A 16,850-nucleotide genomic window follows, 5' to 3' on the forward strand; every position below is an offset into this window, starting at 1 on the left:
AACATCAGCAGGAGAGGACTCTTTAAAGTAGAAGCACTACATACTGATATGCACCTGAACATCAGCAGGAGAAGACTCTTTAAAGTAGAGACACTACATACTGATATACACCTGATCATCAGCAGGAGAGGACTCTTTAAAGTAGAGACACTGCATACTGATATACACCTGAACACCAGCAGGAGAGGACTCTTTAAAGTAGACACACTACATACTGATATACACCTGAACATCAGCAGGAGAGGACTCTTTAAAGTAGAGACACTACATACTGATATACACCTGAACATCAGCAGAAGAGGACTCTTTAAAGTAGAGACACTGCATACTGATATACACCTGAACATCAGCAGGAGAGGACTCTTTAAAGTAGAGACACTACATACTGATATACACCTGAACATCAGCAGGAGAGGACTCTTTAAAGTAGAAGCACTACATACTGGTATACACCTGAACATCAGCAGGAGAGGACTCTTTAAAGTAGAGACACTACATACTGATATACACCTGAACATCAGCAGGAGAGGACTCTTTAAAGTAGAGACACTACATACTGATATACACCTGAACATCAGCAGGAGAGGACTCTTTAAAGTAGAGACGCTACATACTGATATACACCTGAACCTCAGCAGGAGAGCACTCTTTAAAGTAGAGACACTACATACTGATATACACCTGAACATCAGCAGGAGAGGACTCTTTAAAGTAGAAGCACTACATACTGGTATACACCTGAACATCAGCAGGAGAGGACTCTTTAAAGTAGAGGCACTACATACTGATATACACCTGAACATCAGCAGGAGAGGACTCTTTAAAGTAGATACACTACATACTGGTATACACCTGAACATCAGCAGGAGAGGACTCTTTAAAGTAGATACACTGCATACTGATATAAACCTGAACATCAGCAGGAGAGGACTCTTTAAAGTAGAGGCACTGCATACTGATATACACCTGAACATCAGCAGGAGAGGACTCTTTAAAGTAGAGACACTGCATACTGATATACACCTGAACATCAGCAGGAGAGGACTCTTTAAAGTAGAGACACTGCATACTGATATACACCTGAACATCAGCAGGAGAGGACTCTTTAAAGTAGAGACACTACATACTGATATACACCTGAACATCATCAGGAGAGGACTCTTTAAAGTAGAGACACTGCATACTGATATACACCTGAACATCAGCAGGAGAGGACTCTTTAAAGTAGAGGCACTACATACTGATATACACCTGAACATCAGCAGGAGAGGACTCTTTAAAGTAGAGGCACTGCATACTGATATACACCTGAACATCAGCAGGAGAGGACTCTTTAAAGTAGAGACACTGCATACTGATATACACCTGAACATCAGCAGGAGAGGACTCTTTAAAGTAGAGACACTGCATACTGATATACACCTGAACATCAGCAGGAGAGGACTCTTTAAAGTAGAGGCACTGCATACTGATATACACCTGAACATCAGGACAATGTGTCCTCTTTAAAACAATTGAAGGGCTTGAGACTCCAACATTCCCTCTGGATACATCCATTCAATTCACAGACGCCTCACTGTTTGTTAATCCAAATGACTGTCAGATGATCAATGGCATGCCAGCGTCCCAGAAACCCCCTTTTCTCCGAAGAGGCCCAACTGCCAATGTCCCAGATGGCTTAACAAGTCCAGTTCATTAAAAACAAAATGATCCGAGCCCTCCCATCCAAACCCCAGAACACAGAGAGCGAACACCAGATGAGATAAGCGTTGGCTTATTTCCCTTCGACAGCTGTCCACTCCCGCCTCAGGCCCAACAGAAAGTCATTAACTGATTAGACTTTGTATTAGTTTAGATTAAGAAAGTTCAGGATTCCAGAGGGGGGATGCATTGTTGACACATTTGCATGCGAGGTAAACACGGCAGCTTCAGGACGTCAGGTGTGTTTCGGCTCTATTGTGAAAAGGTCAAAAGGAATGAGAAGCCATATTTTTTCTCCAGTTGTTCTCTCGGGACGATGACAGAGCTGAAACAGAACCAAATCAGAGCCTTAACCTTTAATACGGACATTACATTGCATTTAAATGCCAGGATTTTGCTGAATATAGTCATTTTGACTAACATACACAACAGAGCACCATACATGCTTTTTTAACTGTAGGGCTGGGTGCAAATATAAAGTTTACTGTTGATGAAAATACTGACCGTGATGCTTTCAACCTTTAATACCTTCAATATCATAATACATTAATATACCTTCTTTACTTATTTTGGTTGATACACACATGTTCTCTGTATTCTTATCTGATATGTCAGCCAGACTTCTTATTTGTATAACTTTTAAACGTCATTTTAACAACTAAGATTGTGTTAAACTTATATTGTAATGACTTAAAATAGGCTCTATTTAATTAATCTTATGGAGCATTTGAAGCCAACTTTTAATACTTAACATACCCATGTCCTTTGTTGTCACACATCATTACAAGGGCTGAAATGTATTGCATTTGTAACATTGAACTTGTTTCGGTTAACCAACATGTATGTGGTATTTAATGGGGTTGTATTGAACCCTCAGACATCGCTTATGATCTTATAAATCTGTCTGTAAAATGGTGTCAATGTTTTAAAAAATAACGCCAATCTTTGTCTGACGGATCTTTACTTGACTCAGCATTCCTCTCCTTTTGTTAGAGGGGTTGAAGGAGGGTTATTTAAGTGGTTTTTAAAACACCTTTGCTGAGCCACATCCCTTTGTGACGTTGCTCTTCTCTGGAAAATGACTCAAGGCGACGACAGTGCGGACTAACTGGTTGTTCAGCAGCTGTCAGCCAGTGGAGGTTGTCGTTGTGTCAGTGATGACATGTTGTCTCTGCTCAGTCTCTGTTCTCTAAATGCTGTAATGAAAGTGCAATCACTTCTTTATTCCTGAGTTTGCTTTGGCCTGCAGTTCCTCTCTGCAGTTCTGTTCCTTTTAAGGCAGTGAGGCTTTCTGTGGATGATATGAAATTCACCAGGAGCCTGCATGGTTTGCCTTGGCTTGTAGTAGTGTTATCTTTGGTTTCAGCGTGTATGAGTGGTCTTGCGGAGGCTCTTGTTTTGCATGCATCATCACACTCTGCTGGCTGCCTGCTTTAGCTAAGTACCCAGGTTGTCAATAAATGATTTATCTTCCTTCCTCACAAGAATATAACGCTCTCTCAATGTTCTTGTCTGAACGTAGGACTCTTTGCTCGGCATTTAACAGCTGTTTTGTTTTTGCATGACCAAGCTTCCTTCAAACCCTGAATATGTCTGACATTTCTAGGGATTGCTTTTCATGAATTTGTCTCTTGCGGCGATGCCACTAAAACTTAATATGTTTGTTCAATTTGCTGTCCTCCTTGGCAGGGGAAAAACATCCAAATCATGGCATATGAAGCTAATCCATCAGGTATATTGTCCTCATATATATATCGCGTAAGGCTGGCCGCATAAGCTGTTGTAATTCTCAAAGTAAACAGCAGCAGACGCCCGCCCACTCCCCTCCATGAGTCCATGTATTGCGATCGCTTGACCTCATTGCTAGCAGCTCTCTCCCATGCATTTAAATGAAGTGGACCTTTATCAATATTGATGACCGTTCATGTCTCTGTTGACTTAATTTTCTGCCCCCACTTAAAAGCCATGAGGCCCGCGTCTCATTGGCAAGCAGCACAGTACCTACAATAGGGACTACTGTAGAGGAGAGTGAGCCTAAATAATTCTGCAGTCATGAAGTAAGTTCGTTTCTAATCTCTTCACTCGGATATCAAAGAGATTTGGAAATGATCTTTTGTGTACAATTTCAATATTCCCACGTATTAAACTTGAAATACTTGCACTGAAATATTGTACAAGTCTAAACTGAAAGTATTGTTTAGGAGCCAAATCATGAATGGTTATGAACAGGACCTGTAAAATCCCATTTGTTATTTCTTGTAATTGTAAAAGTCATTTCTTTCTAATTGTTTTGTTAAAAACAAACAAATTAACAAGACGAACACGACGCTGATGACCTAATGTTTTATTTATAAGGACAATGTATGCTAGAGGGGGGAGGACCAGAAAAGTTGTTTTTAAGCTTCTTCTTGCCCCTGTTGAACATGACACACTATTTGAGAATTTATTTTATTTTTGTATTATTTAGTTTGTACTGTAAAAAAAAAAGAATATATTATTATTGTTGTATGTTTTGTTTCTGACATGTTCAATGAATTGACTTAAAAAAACAAAACCGTAACGTTTTAGGAGTTGTTCTCAGGACATTGGAAATGACAGCGTGTGGCTTTGAATCAACGCAGGTGTCTCCACATCTGTGTGTGAGCTGTTTCTGTGAGATCAACCACGTTCTGCTGTTTTGTAACATTTCATCTGTTCTCTTAACTTTCTTTTAATTGTTGTACATTTCACTGTGGCTTTGTTTAGTGAGTTGCTATTATGCAAATCAATGTCTTTCTTTTGCGTGTCTAGTATTTCAGGATGAATGAATCACTTCACCAGCCAACTGTCTTCTGAAAGGTTGCATGGTGTGCACGTCTGTGAAGGAGTCTAACATCAAGTGCTGAGAATTGTAGTTTTTCTTAAATGCTGGGAGTTGTATGTATTGTTGGTATGACTAATATTTAGCTGGATATCGCAAAAACATGCAAACAGATTAAAGTTTGCTGGAAAAATCTGCCTTTCTACAACAAACCAGTTCATTAACTAAACAGTATCAGGACGTCTCTCCTTCATTTTATTCTAATTGTACCGGTTAAAGGTGGGGTAGGTCATTCACTTCAGAAACACTTGTTGTTATATCCCATAGAATGCTCTTAACATCCCGATAGCAATGAATACATGAAATGCTTTGACAATAAATACATAAAAATATATCATCTCTGGAAGCCGTGGCGCTGTAAAAAGCACGACCAATGATCTGAGCCGGCTAAAGTAACTGGATGGCCTACCTGCCTGTCAGCCTTCCATCTCGTGCACAAACTTATCTCGTGCCCTCATTGGTCATGTGCGCGTTCGTGTGTGTTGGGGGAGGGGCTCTGTAAGGAAGGGGCAGATTGTTTCCGGTTGTGTATTTTCAAATTCTAGCGCACTCGAGCTGGTTTCTCCAAAATGACATCTCCACCTTTAATTATTGGATTTTTGTGATATCAATTTTTCCACTATTCTGCATTGTTATTTTTGGTGCGGATAAAACAAGTTATATAAAACAAAAGGGCACATTTTAGATTGGACAAATGTATGATTTCGGATTTCCATCTAGCTTTTAAGTCTAACTATTAGCTTTTTCCCTTTCTTATACTTTCTTGGAGGAGTATTTTCTTATTATACTTTGTACAATTAATGTGTTTAACAACTGCAACTCATTGTGTCCATCAATCTCCATTATCTACTTCTTCTTCCTTCCTATCCCTCCATCCGTTAATTCTGAAACCACTTATAATCGTCAGCGTCATACAGTAGAGAGCTATAACCGGTCCTAGCATGTATTGAGTAAGAGGTTGGGTACAGCACGGCTCGGACACGTCTCCATTCCTCCCTTTCTGACCTTTAACCTCAGTAATCAGCGATGCCTTCAGGCCCGGTGTCAGAGCGGGTGAAAAGGCGTTCTCCGTGTAGGCGAGTTTTTAATTGTGCCCAGCCACCTGTGAGAGACTTTGCTTGGCAGGAAATGAGGCGGTTGTCCTCCACACTTCTCATGTCCTCCTCTCACTTCAGCAGGGACACTCGATCACATCGCCACACTGACATAAGGCGCCGCATGCTAATAGGAACTTAGCTGCCACCTCTAACATGCTGCTGCTAATTGTTGAAGTTTCCTCGTTAAACCGCTTGAGATTAGATTTGTATTTGAATAACTACTTTTCACACTTGTATAATGTACTATAGTATATATTATCCTTTGTCTTTTAGTAGTAGGTCTGTCTATCACAGTATATTTTATATTGTGTATTCTAGAGATATATTTATTTCTACTGGCTCATGTGCAATACCTTGTTGACATCCTGCTGTAACGAAACAATTTACAATTTGTGATCAATAAATTAGATTATTTTAGATTTGATGTATGCGTTATTGTTGTTCACAGTAGCATATGTATTAACATTAAATAGGTACATATCAACTGTAGAAAGAAATACATCTATAGCATATCTATAAAGGGGCACACTCAATAAGTTAGAATACACTATAATAAACCACTCTACTTTTAAAAATATATAAACGTATGAAACAAAAAAATGAAATGCATGCAAATTGTTAGGGTTATTAAAAACAGGGGAAGTATATAAAATGTGGTTTAATTCGACGTACTAGCCCAATGATTAGGAGAACTGTAATATTCTCCATCTTCTAGCATAGGCTCAAGCGGTTTGCATTGTTTTGTGTTGCTTATAAATGTGTCTGATTGTGTGTATATATAGGATATACATATTTTAATGTATTTTTATATTTGGGCTTGTAGGAAGCAGTATTTTGATCCCTCTGTCTGTACACACAAAGTGAAAGGTTTCTTTGTCCTGTACATTGACGTGTCCTGGCCCTGGTCTCTCTGCAGGTGGGAGGTGATTGATCTGCGGGACATGTGTTTCTGGTGAGGTTTCATCGTCGTCTGCCACCATGAGGCCCCCCCCCCCTCCTCCTGGCTCTCACCCTGGCCTCCTTCCTCCCTCAGCTGTCCTCCGGAGGCACGCCCTTCCCCCAGGACCTGGAGCCCATCAGCATCGTGGGCAGAGAGTGTGAGTTCAACAGAAATCTGTTTCAAAAAGGGTTGCCATGGTGATACTGGTTGCAGGAGTAAAAACGTAATGTACATCGAGGGTCACTAAGGCATAATATCATCACTCGGGAGCGAGGCTTATAGCAGCCGGTGTGTTTCGAGGGCATGTTCGCAGCGGGAGGTTTATTCAGCGGCGGGGATAGAATTCTTATTTCTTCCCTTTTGGTTTGGACGTTTAAAATCAGGAAACTATATCGGCAAGAAAACCCATGTTCCAGTCAAAGCTGAGGGACAGTTTGTAAGGGAGTAATCCTACAAAGACATATTGTGTTTATGTTACTCTAAAGCAAAGTAGTATATCAAATAAGAAGACCTTATTTGATATACTACTCTACTTTAGTTACACTTTAACTATAAGGTTAAAACGAAACAGCAAACCCATTAACAATTATTTCTACCCAAGAAAACAAACCATCCCAAAACACTTAAGTTTTATATATTGATATTTATACAAATGTTTATTTTGGATGTTTGCTCCTTTATCTTGATTGTTTCTCTGTACAACTCTTGTGTTTTTACAGAGACAAATGGCTTGAATCTGCTTAGTTTGTTTGTAATGAGGGTCTGTTCCTAAACAGTTCCTTGTTCGCAATATTTTGATATATTATTGCTACTTTGAGTTTATTTATTAAGACAACATTTTCATCCATTCTCTCCACAATGGTTTGGACCAAAGGTAACAAACTAAATGACCAAAGTGTAATGATGTTTATAAAATGTTTATTTAGGATGCTGCTGCTCAGTCCCAGTTGGGTTTTGGGTTGGCTTGAAAACTGACAAACTGACTCTGGTGCAGACACAAGATTAATTCCTGAATGAGTTACCCACGTCTTTATGTTCGCAACTCTTGTTTTGTTGTCAATACAATTGTGCGAACACAACAAAGACCAGAATTAAAAAGGCAATATTGGATCATTTTGTCCTTGGTACCCACCTACTAGGGCAAACTACATGTACACAGTCATTGATACCACATTACGGTAAATGTTAGCAAAGCCCCTTTGAAAAGAATAGGGCCGTCAGTATCATGAAGCTCGCGGATCCAGTATTGAGTGACCTGACAGTAAAACTAAACATATCTATAACTAGTGTAGGTAGTTTGAGAGGTAATTAAAATAGCTACGTGTGATATTCTAACCTGAAGTGTGTGTTTTGTTCCGTTCACCGCTGCATGTGATCATGCAGAGCTGCATGTCGACTCGTCAGCAGCAGCTGATCTCTGATCCCGTCAGATTAGACTTTACTCGCGTTTATGTTCATATCGATCAGATCCAGCTAGTTCTAGCTAATGATATGACTACCTGCTTATTAATAGACACCTAAACAATAAGCGTCGCTATGCAACCGGGTGAGGCCACAAAGTATAGCGCAGCATTATGCATTTGTTTACATGCCCACCGGAATCCCGAGGCATTACCAACAGATCAACGCACAATTAACCCACACAGGACATCTCTTTCTCCACATTAAGTGTTAGAAATTAGAATTGACTATTCTTGTCTGTCACATACTCTTCTGTCTGTCACATAAATGGCGCAACTGATTTGGTATTGCGCTAAGGGGAAATTATTTTGACCAGACATTTTGACCGGAGAGAAATAGATTTGCTGGTCTTCAGCATATTTTACCAGTCGGCGTCCGGTAATTACTGGCTAACGGAAACTCTGCCTCCTACCTAAGGTTAGTTTACGGGCACAACCTCACTCAACCCGCCTGTGGGGACCTTACCCCAATACACCTAGGGGACTTTAACCACCTGATAAAGGCTGATGACGAAGTATCGCTCAGCCCTTCTAGCTGCAGAGAGTTCAGCAGCCGCAGAGATAAGAGTTTGACTGAGTTGCTTCTTGGACGTCTGTGACTCTGAAGAAACTGCTTCATCGAACCCTGGCACCCAATCGCTGGGGAGGTCCACAAGGTCCCGGCTCTAAATGTAATGGCCCATAATTGATTTAAGAGGTGGCCGAGACCATGGCCTACACACTGTAATTGATCTATCTGGAAGAGAGTAACGCAACCATTAGCAGGAATAGCTGTGCTAATAGTGCTATATGTGGAGCTCCATCCCAGGTGTAATGAGAGCAATTTATCACCTCTGGTTCCAGCAGGTGACAGCGGGGCACGAGGTCCCGCACATCTCCGCCAGACGTCCATTATGAATGGTGGTACTTCATGGGGACGGAGTCTATAATATCATACTCACTACTTCTTTCTGGAAGTGGACAGACGACTCGGCAGCTTGTCTTTCCTGTGACTGCTGAGGCTGTTGGAGGCAATAAATATAGATAATAATGCAGGAGTTGCTGGCAAAAAAAGCTGCTGCCATGTTGGATCTTATATTAAAGTCTGCCTCCAGGCACGTTTTGAAGTAAGACTACTCCGCTATGATTCGTGCTGTCTTTAAATGGTTCCCAACAATAAAAAAGGTTTCACTTATCTCAGAAAAAAGACTGCAATCACATCAACTCTTGCTCCTTCTTTGAGGAATGTTACTCCATGTGGGAATGCTTGTGATCTTGAAGCTCCAAATCAAAGAGTTCTGGGATTCTGGACTATTTTCTCCATTAGAAGAAAGGTCTTAGGGATACAGCCACACATGCTTGACTCAAGAGTTGGAAACAAAACGGGTGACTAGCAGACAAATGTAATGTTGTGTTTGGTTAGCATATTTTATTTGTTTATGTTGTTTGCTAGCTGGCAGTGGCCAAACTAGCGTTGGTGGTTGAGAAACGTAATGTCTATTGGTTTGTTTGTGGTAGAGAGGAAAGTACCCCCGGTTTACATCCAAAAACTGCACATTCTACCATGTTTGCAGCAGTCCAAACTTCCCCTCTGCTAATCCTTACAAAAATAGCAAAGAGGTGCTCCTCCCCCCGTCAGGAGACGAATTTCGCGATAAACTACACGGATACTAGGGCTGCACGATATATCGTGTCGTGACGATAATCGCGATAACCGAGCTAGCTCAGCTTGTTGCTCTGAACTTAAGATCCAGACGTCCGTGACTAAAATCCTTCATCTGGTTGAATATAGTTAAAACAATACCAATTGTATAGCATTAAAGTTCAAGAAAGGATGGTTTGCGGGGAAAAAAACGGTCTTTTCTTCAATTCCGGTATGTATATCGCAATGTCAGTTGTTTCCAATATCGTGCAGCCCTAACGGATACAAGACAGTATACTCAAGGTCAGACATTTCGGGGACATATGAGAAAAACACATTTTCTAGTATTTGCTTTATTCCCCAGAATGTCATTCTCAGCCGGATGCATAAGCTCCGTAAACCATGTCCTGACGATTAATGTCAAACTGTGATGTGAGGGCAAAGTTATAAAGTATATTATACGTTGTTTGTCACAACTAAGGACAGAATCGGACAATTTCACTTGCCATGAACTTTTGATTTACACTATAATACAACATTTAGACTTTCCACTAACACACAATGGCTCTACTCTGTGATCATTGAAAAATAACTAATCTCTTTTTGAATGGTGAATTAATCCCATTTGTTGTGGAGCTAAGGCATAAGGGACCTATAAAAAGGGTGTACGGTTTGACTTTGCCATTTACAGAGTGTATTTCATTCGTCTTTTTATGTACATTACTATATTGCTGTATACTTTAACACATATTCACAAAGAGGCTACATTATTGTCTAGGAGATATGATGACATTTAAACCCTAATACAGCTTTTTTATGAAACCATTTAGAGAGTATTGCACAACTCATTAATTATTTCAAGCTGATAAAAACCAGCTATTGCAAGATTAACACTAGACGTTGACTGTTCTTTTCACAAAATATGTATTTGCACATTGGCCACCAAATTCCTGGATGACATTTTATTAAGTGCAGAAACTATTTATTTTCATTAGTGCTTAATCTTATTACAAATGGCCCTTCACAGTCTCCTTATCCTCCAGATGACCTACCAAATGTTTTTAAAATACTTTCAGTTCACTGTAATCAGATGCAAGGACTCTTGGGTCATTTTTCCTGAAAATGACGGAATAACTATCAAAATAGTTTCTGATTAATGATGCAGTGGCAATGATGGTCTGAATAAAGGGGCCCTATTCTGCTTTTTGGGGCTTTTCCCCTTCTTATAGTGTGATATTTAGGTTTTTGTGCATGTAAATGGTCTGCAAACGCTAACATTTCCCAAAAAATCCACTCCATTGGACTCCTTTGTTTTCTTCTGTATGATAATGACATCACTATGTAACACTCGAGCTTCTATTGGCTAGTGCTCCGACGCATTGTACCTGATAGGCTAATGGGGCGGGACATCTCTAAGTGGTTGACCAATCACAACAGAGCTGAGCAGCTAACCAATCAGAGCAGACTGGGCTCTGGTTTCAGACAGAGGGTGAAAAGCGGTGCTGCAGCACAGACAGTATGAGAACAATAAAGAGCTTTTTGAACATTAATGCATGGAGACATGTAGAGATACTACATACTGATATACACCTGAACATCAGCAGGAGAGGACTCTTTAAAGTAGAGACACTACATACTGATATACACCTGAACATCAGCAGGAGAGGACTCTTTAAAGTAGAGACACTACATGCTGATATACACCTGAACATCAGCAGGAGAGGACTCTTTAAAGTAGAGACACTACATACTGATATACACCTGAACATCAGGCAGGAGAGGACTCTTTAAAGTAGAGACACTACATACTGATATACACCTGAACATCAGCAGGAGAGGACTCTTTAAAGTAGAGACACTACATACTGATATACACCTGAACATCAGCAGGAGAGGACTCTTTAAAGTAGAGACACTAAATACTGATATACACCTGAACATCAGCAGGAGAGGACTCTTTAAAGTAGAGACACTAATACTGATATACACCTGAACATCAGCAGAGAGGACTCTTTAAAGTAGAGACACTACATACTGATATACACCTGAACATCAGCAGGAGAGGACTCTTTAAAGTAGAGACACTACATACTGATATACACCTGACACTACATACTGATATGCACCTGAACATCAGCAGGAGAGGACTCTTTAAAGTAGAGACACTACATACTGATATACACCTGAACATCAGCAGGAGAGGACTCTTTAAAGTAGAGACACTATATACTGATATACACCTGAACATCAGCAGGAGAGGACTCTTTAAAATAGAGACACTACATACTGATATACACCTGAACATCAGCAGGAGAGGACTCTTTAAAATGGAGACACTACATACTGATATACACCTGAACATCAGCAGGAGAGGACTCTTTAAAATGGAGACACTACATACTGATATACACCTGAACATCAGCAGGAGAGGACTCTTTAAAGTAGAGACACTACATACTGATATACACATGAACATCAGCCGGAGAGGACTCTTTAAAGTTTTTTTATTTAACCTTTATTTAACCAGATAAAAGCATTGAGATGGAATCTCATTTTCAATGCTGACCTGGCCAAGAAGGCAGCAACGTTACACATAACACAAACATATAAAATACAGAGAACATAACTAAGAAAACAAAAACCAAAAAGCAGTCACTACATTGAGCACATTAGGACAGTAAGAAAGGTGCACTACTTATTACTGCAAGAGCAGCTAGTGGTAAGGACTTCAGACAACTTCAATTTAAAACATGCTATTGAGACAAGTGCCGTCAGTTTGAGGCGTGATTGAAGGTCATTCCAAGACCAAGGACCATAATAAAAAAGACTCCTTTTCCCAGCCTCAGTCCGCACAGCAGGAACCTGGAACCGTATCCAGGCTCTGGATCTGAGGTTGTAAGAGTCACAAACTGGAGCAAATCTGGCACATATGTACAGTGGAAGCTTACCTAAAATGGCTTTATACATTAATAGAAACCAATGCCGCATCCTACGCATAGTAAGTGAGGACCATCCAGTTAGGCTATACAGTTTGCAATGATGAGTCCTATAGGGTGCATCTGATATATAACGCAGTGCAGCATGGTAGAGTGGGTCAAGTTTGGCCAAAACAGTGGGACAGGCAAATCTATAGATGGTATCACCGTAGTCCAGCTGGGACAGGAATAAGCCAGAGACCAACCTTTTACGGGATGAAGTTGAAAAACAACATTTAAGTCTGTAAAGGAAGCCAAGCGTGAATTTCAATTTCTTAGTTAGAACTTCAATGTGGTGTTTGAAGTTGAGATTACTGTCCAACCAAAAGCCAAGATATTTGTAGGTATCGACAAACTCAACAGAGACGCCATCAAGGGTGTCACTGGAGAGGCAAGAGGACGCTGCCTTGGGAGCAAAAAGCATTGCTTTGGTTTTCTTACTGTTCAAAAGCAGTTTGGAATCAAGAAGTGCATGCTGCAGCGTGATGACATCAGATTTTAAATTGGAAACGGCCATATCCAGAGAAGGAGCACATGAGTATACAATAGTGTCATCAGCATACATATGATAGGTAGAAAATTGCATCTGATTACAAATATTGTTTACATATAATACAAAGAGCAAAGGCCCCAAAATAGAGCCCTGTGGAACTCCCTTCTTCAAGGTGACAGGGTCAGAGACAGTACTACCCAACCTGACGCATTGAGTACGGTCGGTTAGATAACTCTGAAACCAGCAAATGGAATTATGACAAACGAGACATCAATATAACATTAGACATCATGTGGTGATATACGTTGTCAAATGCTTTGGCTAGGTCAATAAACAATGCAACACATTTGTTATCCAAAGCAGCCTTAATATCGTCTAAGACTTTCAGACCGGCAGTCACAGTACTGTGCTTTGATCTGAATCCAGATTGCATAGGGTTAAGGATGTTGTGTGAATTTAAAAAAAGTTTTAGCTGAGTAGAAACTAGGGACTCAAGAATCTTTGATAACGCAGAACGATTTGAGATAGGACGATAGTTATTTAGCTCCGTGGGATCACCAGCTTTCAAGAGGGGCGATACCAGAGCTTGCTTCCACACAGCTGGCAGTGTGTGAGTGGACAGGGAGAGATTACAAATATCAGTTACTGGTTGTGCTATAATCTGAGCTGCAATTTTTAAAAAGAACAGGTCGAGGCCGCCAGGCCCGGCAGACTTTTAGGATCATTGATTGCAAACCCTGTAAGACTTCAGAGACCGAGAAATAAGCTAAATCAAAAACAGGGGAGTTCATCTCTTGACTAGGGCGGTGAGTACGACCATTTAGAGAGTCATGACTTTGCTCATCAAAAATGTGACCAGCCTTTTTGAAGTGAGCATTGAAAGCATTAGCCATTTCATCTGAATCTGAAATAAAAGAATCACTGACCTCCAGTTTTTTTGGGAAACTAGAAACCTTCTTGTTCTGAAGTGATTTAATTGTTTTCCAGAACTTAGAATGGTCATTAAAACAATCAGTGGTTAAGCTCAGATAGTAATCAGCTTTAGCTTTTTTAATAAGGGCTGAACATTTATTTCTGAGGACACGAAAAAGAAGCCAGTCATCACTAGCGTTAGACTTTCTAGCTAAGGACCATTGCTTATTTCGATCATGAATTAGATCCGATAGTTCTCTAGTAAACCATGGAGTGTTCCTATTCAAAGTAGGGCAAAGTAGAGACACTACATACTGATATACACCTGAACATCAGCAGGAGAGGACTCTTTAAAGTAGAGACACTGCATACTGATATGAGCCTGAACATCAGCAGAATATGGCCCCTTTAAGGACATACGCTTGAGATTTGATTCAGCCTTTGGCCGGCATGTTTTTCCAGAGGCAGTAATGTGAGGTAACCCTTGGCATCATCGCCAGCCTTTGCTCCTGCGTGTTGCCCTGAGCAGTGCTCCAGCTGACCCCAGAGCCCTTAAAGGAAGTGAAAGTGCTGCAGAGTAATTAGAGAAATCCTCATTTGCCAGAGGGAGGAAGGCAGAGTCTCTTCAGCAGACACGCTCACTCTCACTTTCAATCTTTAAGCAGTCAATGTGAGAGCAGGCGTTTTGGGGGGGGGGCATACGGCTCCCTGTAGAGAGACCAAGTGTGGTGTATTTCAGGTTTTGCTAATTCAGCACGGTCAGAAAGAAAGCTGAAGGGCATTTAATACAGTGGAGTACAGATGAAAAAATAGAAAGGAAACAGCAGGGGAAGTCCGACGTGCAAGGCAGTCCTCGGCTCATTTTATTTCTGCCTGGAGCATCCTTTTTTTATCAAACATTTGCAAGACATGTCTATCTACGGACTGGCTGTCATTATTTAACCGCTGGACTCCATATCCCATTGTCTAAATCCCTCCAGTACGTTAATCTGCTGGAATATAAAAAGGCAAGATTACATTAAAATGCACGGCAGGATGAAGGGCAAATGAAAATCAAGCTAGTTAGCATCACTGTAGCTCCTGCTCTTCCGTTCTCTTAGCACCCCTTCTGTGTGAATGCACCTGATTTCTATAGACCTGACTTTTCTTTATTTGTTGAGGTCTTCCCGGGCGGTTTGTTCAGGTGAAAGGATTTAAATTGCATTCCCGACAACCCCAAGGTTGACTCTAATCACCTCGGAGATACAAGAGTGCTTTTTAAATAAGATTTCATCAGACACACATCCAGATGATTTTGTTTCCTTGTCCTCTTTTTGGCACAGCCCCCAGACATATCCGTTGAGAAATGCTTTCCTGGAGTCGTTTATTTAAATCAGACTGACTTCTTTGACACCACCAGCTAATTTGCAACTTTGGATGCTATTTTCTCCTCTGCTCATCCACCTACACAAGAAAACATTAGCATACAGTGCAGGCTCTGGGTTTTTGGTACAGTATCCCATCTTGAAACCTTGGTTTATTGTTAGTCAAACTGTAAAGGTTATATCTTTTCTTCAGCGTTTGATTTCTTGCGGAATCGAACTAACAGAGCTATTTGTGAAACAGCTTACAAAATACATAATTACATGATTTTAGAACCCTTTTTTTCCACTTGTATAAAGGAAATGTTTACCAAGACCTCAAAGGGACATACTGTAACACGTTTCTTGTAGCCGAACCTTTGCTGAGTAGCTTAGACACCAAGAAAACAGTTTTGACCCAAACCCGTTTGATCTTAGAATAGAACGGCAACCTCAATTGTTTAAGTCATTTAAAAAACTATCTTTTTGATTTGGCTTATAATTTGGGGCAATTTTTTGTTTTATCACTGTTCATGTTTTATTGTTTTATAGTTCAGTGATATACCTTGTTTTTAATGATGTTCCTCATTTGTTATTGTCCTTTTCTGTCATACTCTGTGAAGCACTTTTGTCAGCATCAAGCATGAAAGGTGCTATATAAATAAAGTGTATTATTACTCAGGGTTCCTACGGTCATTAAAAACCTGGAAAAGTCATGGAAATTCAAAATGCAAATTCCAGGCCCTGGGAAAGTTATGGAAAGCAATATTTTCCCCAAAGTTTTGGAAAAGTCATGGAAATGTAACCAAATATAATTTATATTTGAGCTAATCGCCGAAATAGTAATAATATAATGATAATAAATACTGTATAGTAATGAAACTTAAAATGGCATTTAACTGTTGAGGTGTTTTGCTGGTGAGAGATTTTTACAATCACGCCCTCTAGTCTCCAGTGGCTTTAGTCTGTAGGAGATAGTAAGCCTATTTGTTTTAGATAGGCACAACATGTTTCATATGCAGACCTTATTTTCCAGCTTACCATGTTAAAATATGTTTCAGTGGCACCGCTGAGTAATTTCTTTGGTCATGGAAAATTAGGTAAAGGTCATGGAGAAGTCATTGGTGAAAAAGTGTATGAACCCTGATTATTAAACTGTTTCCCTTTTCTCCCTCCATGTCCTCCCCCCCTCAGCCTCCTACCTCTTCCCCAGCTTCCAGGGCCTGATGTCGGACAACGACACCGTGCGCCTGGGCCTGGACTTCCAGAGGATGCTGAGGATCAACCGGATGCTCTACATCGCTGCCCGGTCAGTCAGCTCGCACATGTGTATCACTACCGAAGATCTGATGCTGCTTTGTGTATTTGGTTTACTGAGGCTAAAATGTTGGAGAAAAGAATTCCAGGAGCAGGCCCATACTCCAGGTGCCCTCATGACATGTTTGCTTTAC

The 16,850-nt window shown here is 40.5% G+C and overlaps 1 protein-coding gene across 1 annotated transcript in view; it reads left to right on the forward strand.

Annotated features, from left to right (window-relative positions):
• Positions 1–16,850, forward strand: part of sema6e (sema domain, transmembrane domain (TM), and cytoplasmic domain, (semaphorin) 6E) — a gene marked incomplete in the record, with an annotated part of 112,559 nt that overhangs the window by 42,205 nt on the left and 53,504 nt on the right. Inside the window, 2 exon segments of the mRNA XM_034238138.1 lie at positions 6,642–6,755; positions 16,594–16,708. Of these exon segments, the coding sequence (XP_034094029.1) occupies positions 6,642–6,755; positions 16,594–16,708 (229 nt within the window).

The sequence above is a fragment of the Gymnodraco acuticeps genome, unplaced genomic scaffold (assembly GCF_902827175.1).
Source record: "Gymnodraco acuticeps unplaced genomic scaffold, fGymAcu1.1, whole genome shotgun sequence".
NCBI lineage: Eukaryota > Metazoa > Chordata > Actinopteri > Perciformes > Bathydraconidae > Gymnodraco > Gymnodraco acuticeps.